General features: G+C 37.7%; 2 protein-coding genes and 1 pseudogene across 2 annotated transcripts; all 3 read left to right on the top strand.

Annotated features, from left to right (window-relative positions):
* The first annotated feature begins 1,302 nt into the window (after positions 1-1,302).
* BNAANNG12420D lies at positions 1,303-1,880 on the top strand. The gene is made up of 2 exons (XM_013864433.3): positions 1,303-1,570; positions 1,658-1,880. Exons 1-2 carry the CDS (start codon positions 1,305-1,307, stop codon positions 1,755-1,757), a joined length of 366 nt encoding a protein of 121 aa, XP_013719887.2. The 5' UTR covers positions 1,303-1,304; the 3' UTR covers positions 1,758-1,880.
* Positions 1,881-2,102: 222 nt separating this feature from the next.
* LOC106423659 lies at positions 2,103-5,403 on the top strand (annotated as a pseudogene).
* A 6,943-nt stretch (positions 5,404-12,346) lies between these two features.
* LOC106423660 (receptor like protein 27-like) lies at positions 12,347-14,860 on the top strand. The gene has a single exon (XM_048743247.1). It carries the CDS (start codon positions 12,347-12,349, stop codon positions 14,858-14,860), a length of 2,514 nt encoding a protein of 837 aa, XP_048599204.1.
* The last annotated feature ends 1,207 nt before the right edge of the window (positions 14,861-16,067 follow it).

The following is a 16,067-nucleotide window of genomic DNA, read 5'->3' as shown; positions in this document are numbered from 1 at the left end:
AAAATATATCAAAATTTAGCTATAAATGTATATTTTGGTAATTTTATACTTCCTATGTTCCTAAATATAAAATGTTTAGGTAAAAAACACTAATATTAAGAAAATCATTGTTTTGTCTAGAAAGTATCATTAAAACTATAAATTAATGTTATTCAACCAATTACAAAATAGATTATAAAATATGATTGATTGCATAGTTTTTAATTAAGTAAAATGTTGACTAGAAAAATGAAAACATCTTATATATTGAAACATCAAAATTCTTTAAAACATCCTACATTTAAGAACGAAGGTAGTATTTTCTATATTTTAAAACTAATAAAATTTTAAGAAATGCAATTAATGTTCTTGAACTTCACAATTTTTCATTATTAGTTGACAAAAATTGAATTAAAAATATAAAATATGTATCTTTTTGAAACAAAAGTTTTCTCTAAAATATGGATCTTTTAGGAACTAAAAAAGTAGTTTATTTACTTATAAGGGTTTTTCTATTATAATATGCACTATTAATTTTTATTGTATAAATTTTTATGGTTCACTTATGATAACCCTAAATGCTCACACAAGCACTATTTTTGTTTGGACTGCGACATATACATTCACGAGAGCTTACACAACTGTCCTGGCTGCGAGAGCATTCACCGTACCAAATCTATTTCCTTGATATGGAAGAATGAGAGAACGTATTCACACGCTAAATATTTTTGTGGAATAAAGGTTACAAATAGTTAGTTACAGTTTTTGAGATCAAGCTATATAACTTTACCCTTTACCATTATTTACAGGTTTTTTTTTTTTTGTTGAACTGTTAAATTCATTTATCAACAAAAGAAAATATTACAAACTTTTGGTTTTAAACGTTTTAAACCAAAAGAGATGAGGTAAACCAATAGATGAACTCTATGTGGTTAAACAGACACATTTTAGTAAAACCAAAACAAAGTTGCAGAGTTTCTTTACGTGACTTCCATCCATCTCAGCAAGAGTTTCTCACCCTCATCATCATTACTTACAGGTTTCTTGCAGTAACTTGAGAAATTGAGAATACTGTATGTATTAAAATATCGAGATACAAATTGATCCGTAACAAAGTATTCGGAGCTACGTAGTTTAAGCAGTTACAAAAACAAAGTATATTAAACTTGCAAAAATAAAAATTTACTATTATTGCAAACATTTTCGCCTGCGAAATCTCTGTTTTGTTATAAAAACTTTGAAAGAGTCAAAAGGAGTTAAATCTTATCCTATTGTAAAATATTACAACAGTTTCTGAGAACTGTCATTAACCCTTACTTACCACCATGAAGACGAAGCATTCTCCTGGGGAAGATCCGATCATCAGCTTCTGCAAGGCAACATCAGAGTCTCAAGAAACAGCACGCTTCTTCCTCGAAGGATTCAGCTGGGATCTCGATAACGCCGTCTCTGGTTTCCTCCAAGGTCAGCTTCCTCCTGTCAAAAAACAGCCGTTGCAGCGACCTCGATCACGATCTCCTTCGAGGCGGATAGACTCATCTGGCTTGAGATCAAAGCATTATAAGATGGACGCAGATGAAACCTTCAAAACGTTGATCTCTTACACAATAAAATATTTAAAGGTTTGGCCAAATATCGATGTTTATCATCTAATTAACATTGTCATTTTTTGGTACAGTTTGGATGATGATAGAGAGCCTATTGGACTTGCCAAAGAAGCAACTCATGATGAAATATCACATGGAGTAGATTTGGCCTCTATGCCTGATCCTATCTAAAAAAAATAGGAAAACTCTACTCTTGCACTTTCCTCATATTGTCTTAATCACATCTCTTTCTGAATGATATGTTGAAACTGTACCCATTTGTGCCTACCAATTTCATAATAAAATCTTTAGTTTTATGGTTACGTTCACAAAGAAATACTTTAGCTCATACACGTAACAGTGAAGTCTGATTATGATCGTAGAAAATGAGAAACAAATACCATTCAAATATGGAATTGTTCCCAGTGGGTCCTGGTCTTTGTGGAACAAATATGTGGTCATATATACTATAGGGGCTTCAACGATTCTAAGTCAAGCTGTCTGACTAACCCATACCATGGGTTATAAAATAATAGTATGTTAGGCTTCAGAATTCATTCATTAACATTTTCTATTATTCATCTCTCCATGATGACATTGCGTCTGCGTGTTGACTCCATCTCTCGTTTCTTCTGTTGTGTTTTTTCTTTGAGTTTCTTGGTTACTACTCTTGTCTCTCAACCATTCCGTCGTCCCGACCAAGTTGAGACCCTTCTGGCTTTTAAGAACGAGTTTTCGATCTGCAACAATTCAACAACAAGCTCTTGGAGTGAAGACGCTGTCTCATTTGATGGGGTTGTCTTTGATGACGATACCGGTGCAGTGACGGATCTACACCTTGGTGCTGCATGTCTCAGTGGCAATCTCAAGGCTAATAGTAGCCTCTACAGATTCCAACACCTCAGGTACCTTGATCTCTCTTCCAACGATTTTTCCTCCTCATTTCCTGCCGAGTTTGGAAGACTCACAAGCTTAGAGGTCTTGGATCTTCACCATAATCGCTTCACTGGAGAAGTCCCATCCTCAATAAGTAACCTAAGCCGCCTAACATCTTTGGACCTTTCAGTTAACAAACTCACTGGTGGTTTTCCCCTTGTGCACAATCTTACTAAACTTTCTTCTATAAGCCTTTCCTATAATAACTTTTCCGGTACCGTTCCTTCTTATCTATTCACCATGCCTCTGCTTTCATCCCTTGATCTTCGCCAAAACAATTTTGGTGGCCCTCTTGATATTCCAAACTCAACAATTATGTTTGAGAGTTTAGTCCTTGGCAACAATATTTTTAGTGGTGGAATCCTAGAGCCTATCTCTAATCTTGTCAACCTCATATATCTTGACTTGTCTTTTCTCAATATAACCTTCCCAGTCAACTTCACTTTCTTGAAACTTCAATCTCTGGAGAATTTGGATATCTCCGGGAATAGTGTGTCAAGGCTTAATATCAGTTCAGAGAATGCCTTTCCGACAATGTTGATTGAACTACACTTGTCTAGTTGCAACATCCATGAGTTCCCCAAAGTTTTGAAGACTCTACAAAACTTGCAACATTTAGACATCTCCAACAATAGCCTCAAAGGAAAAGTGCCTGCATGGTTATGGAATCTACCTTCTCTGACTTCAGTGAGACTCTCTCACAACTCCATCAACGGGTAGTTCCCCGCTTCTCGAGTTAGATCTGAGTTCAAACGCCTTCCATGGAGCATTTCCTGTTATCCCACGAAGCATGGAGTTCATTTCTGCTTCGAATAATCATTTCAGCGGAGGCATACCTCGTACACTCTGCGATTCAATATTTCTAAACGTCCTTGATCTATCGAGCAACAGTTTTAGTGGTGCAGTTCCCGGATGCTTGAGTGAATCACTACAAGTCTTGAATCTCAGTAACAACAATCTCGTCGGAGAACTTCCCGACATATTCTATGGAAGTGGGTCACTAACAACAGTTGATGTTGGCCATAATCAAATCAGTGGGGAGCTTCCAAGGTCTCTTAGACAATGCACTGCACTAGAGATTCTGGACGTGGAAAGCAATCTTATCGCTGACACCTTTCCTTTATGGCTGAACGTTTTACCGGTTTTGAAAGTCATTGTGCTAAGATCAAACAGATTCTATGGTCCTATATCTTCTCCTGATCAAGATCATCGGTCATTTCCGCAGTTGCGGATAATTGACATATCTCATAACAAATTCACTGGAAGCTTGCCCCCAAATTACTTTGTAAATTGGAGTGCACCCTTGATGAGTATGCCTGAAGGAGATCACTTCCCAAAGTACATGGTACATCTTGGGTACAAGCTACCAAATTACTTTATGAGGCCTGAAGGTGGACGCAGGAATACTTACTTACTGGACATTGGGTGGCCTTCGTATTTTTCCATGCATCTGAGAAACAAAGGATTAAACACGGAGTTCGAAAAGATCCTAGAGACATATACATTCATTGACTTCTCTGGGAATCGTCTTGGAGGGCATATTCCAAAATCCATAGGTCTCTTGAAGTCGTTGATTGTGTTGGACTTGTCTAACAACAATTTCACAGGCCATATTCCATCTTCTTTGGCCAGCCTCACACAACTCGAGTCGTTGGACTTATCTCGAAACCAACTTTCTGGAATAATTCCTCAAGAGCTAAGGGTCCTCACGTTCTTGGGGTATATTAATATGTCACATAACAAACTCACTGGCCAAATACCTCAGAGTCCACAGATTGAAGGGCAAGCTAGATCCTCCTTTGAAGGGAATATTGATCTTTGTGGTCGTCCCCTTAAAGAGTCTTGCTCCGTGGAAAATGAAGCACCATCGCCGAAACTACCAAAGCAAGAACATATGTTGAACTGGAAAGCAGTGGCAATAGGTTATGGACCCGGAGTTTTGTTTGGAATAGCAATGGGACATGTTATTTATTCATACAAACCAGTGTTGTTCTTCAAATTGTTTCGTTTATGATACGATGCATTTGCGTTCTGTTTGTTGAAATATATGTAAGGATCCTCGTTATCGGTTCCCATATATGTGTTAATTAAGTAACCATCTTGTGCTTCCTTTTGTTATTTCTCTTTCTTTGTGCCACTCTTGATTGAAGGAGTTTGTAGCTACTCTATGAATTAATTCTTTGTGAGATTTCATATAGTTGACAATCATTAAACAATTAACAAGAATGGCTAAACCGAAGACCGTATCTGAATCCTCGAGATCTGAACTGTGAATCCCGTAGATGATATAGAAACTGAGCTTGAGGAAAAGAAGATACCTACATAAGTGATGAATGTACGCCAACTAAGTTGAGATATTAACCCCCACTAAGTTGAAATGTTCTTACACTTTATATCATTTTTTTATTTCTTCCACCTAATAATCTAACACATATTTAATTTTAATATTTTACAATATATTTAAAAAATAATAATGTTATATCAATTATCTCTATTTTATCAAGAACTTCTTTTAATGAAACAAATTATGATATTTGAAAAAACATACTAAAATAATTGATAGTTAAGATTTATATATTCCAAATTAAGTAACCTTTATTATTAGATGTATTTATTTAAAAAATGTTAAAGATATAAAAAACCTTTTAAAAATTAATTAAAATAAAATTAAAATAAAATTATATGGCTAAATCAGATGAAATAAATCTCTATTTATAAAGTACAAAATGATGAATTTTGATATAAACATTTAAATAAATTTTGAATCACTAATAAAGTGACAAATCACTTTTGTGGGTCTTATTTTATAATTTTCAACTGGTTGAAAATTCCCCGCTACCACCCTCAAACGCAGCTTTTGCGGTTGGTAGCGGTTGTCGGCGGTTTGCAACAATCACTCAAATCGCTCTAAACTGCTTCAAACCCTATGAATCTCATAAATTTAAAAGTTGACTTCAGCTAGCGTTTGCGGTTGCGGGCGGTTGCGGGAGGGTAAATTTTTTTCTTTTTTTTAAAACAATATATACACAAAAGTAAAAAAAATTAATAAAAAATTTAAAATTGAAATTATGAAAATATTAAAATAAATATATCTATTATATTTTAATTAATATTATAAAATTTTATAATAAAAAAATTTCAATAAATTTTCAAAAATTAAAATTATAACTTTCTAGAGCTTGACTGGTTTCCCCGCTACCACCCGCAAACGCAGCTTTTGCGGTTGGTAGCGGTTGACAGCGTTTCAAAACAATCATACAAACCGCTAAAAATCGCTTCAAACCGCTTCAAACCGCTCCGAACCTCTAAAAATCAAAAGCTGGTTCCAGCTAGCGTTTGCGGTTGCGGGCGGTTGCGGGAGGATAATTTTTTTTCTTTTTTTTTTTAAAACCATATAAATACAAAAATAAAAATATTCAATAAATTTTTTAAAATGGAATTATAAAAATACTAAAATATATCTACTATATTTTAATTAATATTATAAAATTTTAAAACAAAAATATTTTCTATAATTTTAAAAATTTAAAACTATAACTTTGAAAATATAATTTACATATTTATTATAATATTATGATTTTTGATATTTTTATAATTATATAAAATATAAATATTGTTAATTTATTATTTAACTGCTGCTGTATTTGGTAGTTAACCAGTCATAAGTATCCCGCAAACGCACTAATTTCTAACCACAGAATCAGTCGTACAAATCTCTTAAAACCGCTAGAAACCGCAACCACCTGCATCCGCAAACGCCCGCAGCCGCAACCGCAACCGCTGCGTTTGAACCAGTCAGGCCCTAAATAGAAATTTTATATTTATTATAATTTTATGATGTTTGATATTTTTATAATTATATTAAATGTAAATATTGTTAATTTATTATTTGACTATTACCGCATTTAGTAGTTAACTAGTCATAAGTCACCCGCAAACGCACCAATTTTTAACCGCAATACCAGTCGTAGAAATCTCTTAAAACCGCTAGAAACCGCAACCGCCCACATCCACAAACTCCCGCAACCGCAACCGCAACCGCTGCGTTTAAACCAGTCATACCCATAATCCGCATACTATTTTCTGCCTTTTCAACTGGTCTTATTTTCTAGTTTTCAACTGGTTGAAAATTCAATAGCAATTAATCCACATAATATTTACGACTAATAAAAAGCATTTAGCAGTTGAAACTAGTCGTAGACGTGAAATTCACGTCCAGTTATAATTGATGATCCTTGGTGGAAAAATATGTGGCCCTTACAAAGTGACACTACAAGAAAACATCGGTATTCTGACGGACGTTCCGACGGAAAATGAATTCCTCGGAATATACCGAGGCATTTCCGAGGCAATTCCGAGGAAACACAAAATTTTGCTTCCTCGGAATTCCGTCGGAATATTCCGACGGAATTCCGAGGAAAATTCATTTCGTCGGAATATTCCGACGGAATACCGAGGAAACTAGTGTTCCTCGGAAAAAACCGATGAATTCCGAGGAAATATTATAGACGTTAGAGAGCCGTTGGAGAGCCGTTGGGGGATTTTAAAAATTCCGAGGAAATTCCGACGAACTAGCCGTTTGCATCGGAATTCCGTCGGAATTTCCTCGGACCGTCGGCAGGATTTCAACTATAAATACAAGCACCCCTCTTCCTCTTCATTCACACCATATCTTCATCCTCCCTCTCACTTTCTTTACACACGAATTTGATTCATAAAAAACATGTCTTCTTCAAATTATTTTCGTTCTTGGATCGATCGACCTCATTTGGATCCGAACACGAGATTGCTTACGGAAGAATACCAACAAGGTATAACCGAATTCATGGGGTTAGTTCACCGACAACCGGAAGCAAAAATAGGTATGTTAAGATGTCCTTGCTCTAATTGTAAAAATAAAAAAGTTATTAAAGAATGGGATGTTTGGACTCATTTATATTTGAGTGGGTTTACACGAAGTTACAAAATTTGGTATCATCATGGAGAAACTGATTATGAACTTGGTAGTACTAGCGAACCTCAGCCAGCGGTTAGATTAGAAGATCCAATTAGAACGGATGTAGATTACGGTGTAGGTACTGAGCAGATGGTAAATGATCATTTTAGAGGGGAAGATTTACCCAATGCCGAAGCTAGGAGATTTTATGATATGTTGGATGCTGGAAAGCAACCATTGTACGAAGGTTGCAGAGATGGTCATTCAGCTTTATCATCTGCTACAAGATTGATGGGCATTAAGACGGATTATAATTTGGCTGAAGACTGTGTGGATGCGATTGCTGATTATGTAAAAGGTATTCTACCCGAAGATAATGTAGCTCCTGGCTCATACTACGAGGTTCAGAAACTCGTAGCTGGTCTTGGTTTATCGTATCAGGTAATAGATGTATGCAGAGACAACTGCATGATTTATTGGAGGGCGGATGAACAGCGGGTTTCATGCAAATTTTGTGGGAAGCCTCGTTATAAAGATACGAGTGGAAGAGTTCCAGTACCATATAAAAGGATGTGGTATTTGCCTTTGACGGAAAGGTTGCAGAGGCTGTATCTGTCTGAACGCACAGCGCAACCAATGAGATGGCATGCGGAGCACTCAACAGATGGTGAGATCAGACATCCTTCAGATGCAAAAGCGTGGAAGCATTTCCAATCAAAGTATCCCGACTTTGCGTATGAGAGAAGAAATGTCTACCTTGGATTATGTACTGATGGTTTCAGCCCGTTTGGCAAGAGTGGAAGACAGTATTCTCTATGGCCAGTCATTCTTACACCATACAACCTACCCCCAAACTTGTGCTTGCGACGAGAGTTTTTGTTTCTCTCGATTCTCGTTCCCGGACCAGAGCATCCTAAGAGATCACTTGATGTGTTTCTTCAGCCACTAATATATGAGTTGCAACAACTATGGGCTCAAGGTGCTGAAACATACGATGTTTCGTGTAAAGAAAACTTTCAAATGCGGGCAGTACTAATGTGGACAATAAGTGATTTTCCAGCATATGGTATGTTATCTGGATGGACAACGCATGGAAGGCTATCATGTCCATATTGTCAAGATAACACTGATGCTTTCCAACTAAAACACGGAAGGAAAACGTGTTGGTTTGACTGTCACAGGAGATTTCTACCACCAGATCATCCATATCGTAGAAGTAGGAATTTGTTTACGAAGAACAAGAGGGTGTTTGACAGTCCACCTCCGGAAATTCGTGGGAAAGATTTGAAGACACAACTTAGAGATTTTGGTGCAGAAAGGACGCCAGACGTCGGTGGACATGAGCGTTTTCCGGTAGATGGTGTTGGAAACCTACATAACTGGCACAAAAAAAGTATTTTTTGGGATCTGCCATACTGGGAGGATCATCTACTAAGGCATAATTTAGATGTCATGCATATTGAGAAGAACTTTTTTGACAATCTCATGAACACGATCCTTAATGTTCAAGGTAAAACAAAGGATAATTTGAAGTCAAGACTCGATTTAGTCGATATATGTGATCGTTCAGAACTTCATGTTGATGAGAGTGGTAGGGCTCCTTTTCCCATATACCGACTTGATGCAGCGGGAAAGGATGCGTTCTTTGACTGGATTTCAAACGATGTGGAATTTCCAGACGGTTACGCATCTAATTTGCGTAACTGTATCGACAGAAAGGAAGGAAAGTTTACTGGCTTGAAAAGCCATGATTGCCATGTAATGATGCAGCGCCTCCTTCCGTTTGCCTTCAAGGAACTATTACCACGAAATGTTCATGAAGCAATTGCAGGGATAAGTGGTTTCTTCCGCGATTTATGCACAAGATCAGTGACTCTTGAAGGTATTGAAAATTTGAAGACTAACATAGCTGTGATTCAGTGCAACCTTGAGAAGATATTTCCTCCCTCATTTTTTGATGTTATGGAGCATCTTGTTATTCACCTGGTAAGAGAATTGGAACTTGGTGGTCCTGTGCAGTATAGATGGATGTATCTGTATGAGCGGTATATGTTCCATTTGAAGAAGATGGTAAAAAATTTAAGTAGGGTGGAAGGGTCTATAGTCGCACAGATGATCAATGAAGAAACTTCAAACTTTGCCGAGTACTACTTTCCAGCAGAAGTTCAGACCAAAAACAGAAGACCTGCTCGGCATGATGATAGAGGCGAACGGGCAACATATCATTGGAAGGTTCCAGACATTTTCACAGACGTTGGACGACTTAGCGGAAAACCAAAGGACCGTCGACTTACTGATCAGGAGCGCAGTCATTTGCAAACATATTTACTCACCAACTGCGAAGATGTTCTTCAATATGAAAGGATTTTCATGGCAGAAAAGCGGTTTGAATATAGATACGCCACAGAGGACGAACTAGAAGAAATGAAGCAGAGAGAATTTGGTGGATGGATGTTTACTTATGTGAGTGATGGTTTGGCAAGAGGTGAAACATTTGACGATTGGATACGCGAGATGGTCGTTGGACCAAACTTTGTTGTGTAGTCATATCCGAGATTTTGTACTCGAGGATATGCATTCACAACTCAGAAGAGGAGACGTTCGAGTACGACTTACGATGCTGGTGTTTGTTCTGCATCAGGAGATGATGTATACTACGGACACATAAATGAGATTTTGGAAATCAAGTATTTGGGCATGGTTGGATTGCGCTGTACTGTTTTCTATTGTGACTGGCACGACAACACTCCAGATCGAGGTGTGAGAACAGATGCATTTGGTGTTACATCAGTAAATTCAAGACGGAAGCTGCAATATTATGATCCTTTCATTCTTGCTTCTCAGGCCGATCAGGTTTGTTATATCAAGTACCCCCGGGTAAGGAACAGAGATGATCCATGGGTTACTGTTAAACTATTTTCTATATTTATTAGACATTTTAAATATTATTAAAACTTATTTTTGTAATTATTAAACTAATTTCTATATTTATTATATTTTTGTGCTTAAAAACTATTTTTAAACTATTTCAGCAAGAATTCAACTGGAATGCCGATGATACGCTCTCTATCTATCACCATTTTGTCCATAAAGTTATGGACAACTATGGGAAGCAGATGTACGAGTGGAAGAAGAAGTGGGAAGTAAACAAGGTAGTTTTTAATTTATTAACAATTTTTAATTTATTAAACTATTTTTAAAATTATTAAACTTTTTTTTTTTAAATTAAAAGGTCCCAAAGTCGATGAACGACACGGTCTGGAAGGAGTTGTGTGCGCATTGGGATAAAGAAGAGACGAAAGAAACTTCTTCCACCAACTCCAACAACCGCAGGAGCGACCGTAAAGGAAAGGGCATCTACAAGCATAACTTGGGTGCTCAATCTATTGCCACTCTGGCGGATCGCATGGTAAGCTCAACCGCTTTTTCTTCAATTATTTAAGTTTCAGAATTTTATTTTTTTGCATTTTCAAATTTCTAATGTTTGTCTAATTTATTTTTTTTCAAGGCGGAAGAAAATGAAGGCCACCCAGTTGATGATCTCGCCTTTATGAAAAGGGCGTATACCAACAAGAAGACCGGCCAGATTGATGATGGTCTTGTGAGGGACGTGGTCGACCTGGTCCAAACTCAGGTGTATGACGAAGTGTCTCAGCTTCAAACCGATGATGACGATTCGGCGGCCTCGACCAACTTGTCTCGGGTTCGAATCAACGAAATCGTTGAATCGATAAGTTTTTTTTTTTTTAAAGTTCAATTTAATTATTTCTTGATTTTTATTTTATCATCAATTTAAATTATCTAAACTTGGTTATTTATATTTCAGTCGGTTCCAAAGAAAAAGGGACGTTTGGTCGGTTTGGGTCGTCGCTCTCGGTCGGCTGCTCCTTCTTCTGCACCACATGCGTATGTTGATCCAGAAGTTCTTACGGCTCAGCTGAAGGACAAGGATGATCGGATATCTGCGTTGGAGACTCAGATGGCAGCTCAACAGGCGGGCTATGAGACCCAGAAGAGGCTGAACGAGCAGATGATGGAGATGATGAAGAGGATGTACCCGAACGAGACGTTCCCGAACATTCAAGACCCGTAGTTTTTTTTTTTTTCCAAAAACTCTGAATGTTTTATTTAAATTTGAATATTATCTACTATGTTTTATTTTATGTTTTATTCAATTTTAATTTTAAATTTTAAAAATTTTAATTTTTAAAAATAAATTTAATTTAAAAAAAAATAAATTTTTTAAAAAAATAAATTTTTTCAAAATTCCGAGGGAATGGGGTTCCTCGGAAAATTCCGAGGAACTTTCTCCCCTCGGCAAATTCCGACGAACTTTAAGTTCCTCGGAATTTTCTGAGGGAAAAAGTTCCTCGGAATTTTCCGAGAAACTCCACTCCCTCGGAAAATTCCGAGGGAAGAAAGTTCCTCGGAAAAGTCCGAGGAACTTTTGTTCCTCGGTATTTTCCGATAAACATTCCGAGGAATATTTCGTCGAAACTTCCGAGGATTGGACCATCGGAATTCCCTCGGTATTTTCCGAGGAACCTTCCGACGAACTTCGTGTCCTCGGAGTATCCTCGGAATTTTGTTTCCTCGGAATTCCGTCGGAAAATTCCGACGGAATTCCGAGGAATTATGAATTTCCGAGGAGTTATTTCCGAGGACTTTTTTCGTCGGTATGTCCTCGGAATAGCGTTATTCCGACGACATACCGACGATTTTTTCCCTCAGTATCCCGATGTTTTCTTGTAGTGTGAAGACTTCCACAATTTCAGAATCAGCCAACGTGAACATGACTCTTGTTAAGAATAATCGTTATATATTTGCTACAATGGGTTAGACTACAAAACCAAATCATACATACCAGTTTTCAATATTTTCCTGTGTTTCAAACCTGTTCTTTCCGATGATGAAAGTTCATTTGCCTGTTTTCTCCATGACTAGTTTGTTTTGGTGTGTATTTGTCTCCATCTTCTTAGTTAATACTCTTGTTTCTGTGCCATTTCCTCTTCCCAACCAAATAGAGATCCTTCTGGCTTTCAAGAAGGAGTTTCTATCGCCAACCTGCAGCCCTACGGTGCTAAGCTCCTGGACAAAAAACACTCGCTCTTTCGATGGGGTTGTGTTTGATAACGAGACCGGTGTAGTGACGGAGCTACACCTTTCTGAAGCATGTCTCAAAGGCACCATCAAGAACAATAGTAACCTCTTCAAATTCCATCACCTCAGGTATCTCGATCTCTCTTATAACCACTTTGAAGACTCTTTCCCTTCTGAATTTGGCAACCACTTTGAAGAATACTCTTTCCCCTCTGAATTTGGCGGACTCGCCAACTTAGAGTTCTTGAACTTTCGCTATAGTGGCTTGGTTGGCGAAGTTCCATTATCAATTCATAACCTAAGCCGCCTAACCTTCTTGGACCTTTCACAAAACGATCTCACTGGTGGCTTTCCCCTTATATATAATTTATCCAAGCTTTCCTATTTAAACCTTTCCTATAATAACTTTATTGGAACCATTCCTTCTTCTCTTCTCACCATGCCTTCCCTTTTAAACCTTGATTTGCGACAAAACGGTCTCAGAGACCCACCTGAAAATCTAAATTCTTCTTCATCCTCTAAGCTTGAAAGGTTATACCTAGGCGGAAACCTTTTTAGTGGTCGGATACTAGAGCCTATCTCAAAGTTAGTCAAGCTCACGTCTCTAGACCTGTCATTTCTCAACATGATCTACCCAATCAACATAGTTTTCTTGCCACTCAAGTCTTTGGAGTATTTGGATCTTTCCGGCAATACTCTATCAAGGCTTAATACCAGTTCCACTGACCACGCCTTACCAAAGTTGGTCGAACTGAAGTTGTCCTACTGCAACATCTTCGAGTTCCCCAAATTTCTTATGACTTTACAGTCTCTGGAGTATTTGGATCTTTCCTGGAATAATCTGTTAAGGCTTAATACCAGTTCCGACCACGCTTTAACAAAGTTGATCGAACTGAACTTGTCCAACTGCAGCATCTCCGAGTTCCCCAACTTGTCGAAGACTCTAAACTTGCAGCATTTAGACATTTCAAACAATAGGCTCAAAGGAAAAGTGCCTGCATGGTTATGGACTTTGCCTGTGACCAGATTGTCTCTGTATCACAACTCCCTCAATGGTTTTGAAGGTTCGCGAGAAGTGCTCCTAAATTCGTCTCTTGAAATGTTAGATTTGGCGTCAAACACCTTTGGAGGGCCTTTTCCTATTCTTCCACCAACCATCGACTATGTGGTTGCATCAAATAATAATTTCACAGGGGAGTTACCTCTTTCACTATGCAGTCCAAGGAAACTAAGTCTCCTTGATCTATCGTCAAACAATTTCAGTGGTCCAATTCCCGGATGCTTGGGTGATTCAATAAATGGAGAGATGAATCTCCGTAAGAACAACCTTAACGGGAACCTTCCCCATGAATTATGCAGAAGTGGCTCACTAATAACAATTGACGTTGGCCACAATCAAATAAGTGGGAAGCTTCCCAGGTCACTTGTAAACTGCAAAAGCCTAGAGGTTCTAAACGTGGAGAGCAATCAAATCAATGAAACATTTCCTTTCTGGTTGAAGTATTTGCCGAATCTGAAAGTGCTCGTCCTACGATCAAACAGGTTCCATGGTCCTATATCTTCTCCTCAATATCCCCTGATGTTTTCGAAACTGAGGATAATTGACATATCGCTTAACATGTTTGACGGGAGCCTTCCACCAAATTACTTTGTGAACTGGAGTACATCTCTGGTGAGTATCTTTGAAGATTATCGACAGGGAGATAACAGGAGGGTTAAGTTCAGATTCCACCATTCTTTGTCTTCGGGAAACAAAGTAAAAAACATTGAGTTGGTTAGGATCCTAAACACTTTTGCAGCTGTTGATTTCTCTGTAAACAGATTTGGAGGAGAGATTCCAGAATCCGTAGGTCTCTTGACCTCGCTGCTTCTCCTAAACTTATCCAACAACGGTTTCACCGGTCATATTCCATCTTCTATGGGCAACCTCTCAAATCTCGAGTCACTGGATATACGTCGAAACCAACTTTCAGGGACAATTCCACAAGGCTTAGCACGTCTCTCGTTCTTGGAGTATATTAATGTATCATATAACAAACTCACTGGCCAAATACCACAGGGTACACAGATTGTAGGCCAACCTGAGTCTGCATTTAAAGGGAATATCGATCTATGTGGCCTTCCTCTTCAAAAGAGTTGCTTCAGGGATAATGTATCAGCAACAACACATACACACCATATAAAACCCTCAAAAGAATCATCTCATGCTTCCAAAGCTATGCTGCATACCCTCAATTCCCGTAACCCCTTGCTGCTATTCTCGTTCCTTATAGTCTTCTCTCTTTCTCTATTCCAATTTCACCAAGTTTGTAGCTACTTCTGAGTCCAGACTCTTTGTGAGTTTGTGTTTATTTAAATAATCAACCTAATGATCATATTTTGGTCATTAATCAAACAAGTAGCAAGAAAGAATGACTAGTTCAGAGTTTTATTTTTGAACTTAATGACTAATCAAACTCCTTTATACATTTGCAGACTGGAACCTTTATCTATACAAAGCTGAAAAATCTTATTCCATCTTACAGAATAGACAGTAGCTATTATCATGTTGCTTTCTCTCTAATCAAGATTGGTTTCTCATTGATAGTAGTGCTGTCGTCATTCTCAGTATGCCACATCGTCCACATGTTTCCCGCTCGAAATTTTTAGTCCTACCGGATTAGTATTGACGATCATAAATACCATTATGACCCACTTATGCAAGCATCTTTTCTTTTCTTTTTTTATATTACCCAAGTTCTTAATAGTTCTACTTGTTCCCTTCACTGATTTCAGTTTTGGCTGAAAAGGATCGTTTCCCTTCGTTCTTATGTCATTGGCCAACTTACTAATACTAGATAGAAAATCATATGTTTACAAGCAAGAAGAAATGACGTTCAAGATCAGTTAAGCGAGTTTACAAATCCGAAGATCTGAGCCAGACTCTGCCAATACTTGGAACACTCATGTAAGAAGCTTAAAATCTATCAATATCTCCACAGCACTAGATCAATCATACAAGTACCATAAGAAAACATAACAAATATGCTTTCTAAGAAGTTGGAGCTGGCCCTGTAACTGGTCTTATCTAATCCCTGAGCTAAGCAGCAATAGGAACTCGTTGAAAAATCACGGTGGATACAAAGGGTCGATCACTCTAAGAGATTGAACCGTCTTTAAACTCCAGAGACAAAGTGACATAAAAATGGAAGAAGGGAAAGAAAGAGATCAGACTTGGAAAATGTATTTTCATCAAATATTGTAAAACTCGTGAAGTCAATATTGTTTCATGATTCGTCTCACAAGCTTAAGAAAACCAACTCACACGATATATCTAATGGTTTGCACGTCTATAAGAAACGTTTTGACCATACATCTTCACGCAATCCCGTTTTTTATAGAGACCAAACCGATTTGACTCAAGGGGTTCTGGTCAAAGAACTCTCTGATGAAAGCTTCAACGTGTTTTGCCATTATAGCCATCCGGCTTGGTTTGAAATCCGTTTCAGCAGCTGCCTAGACACGACCAAAACACATTCCAAGTTTAAAGA

Source organism: Brassica napus, chromosome A10 (assembly GCF_020379485.1).
Source record: "Brassica napus cultivar Da-Ae chromosome A10, Da-Ae, whole genome shotgun sequence".
Taxonomy (NCBI): Eukaryota; Viridiplantae; Streptophyta; class Magnoliopsida; order Brassicales; family Brassicaceae; genus Brassica; species Brassica napus.
The sequence above is the reverse complement of the archived record's forward strand: the minus strand, read 5'-3'. Positions and strand labels throughout refer to the sequence as shown.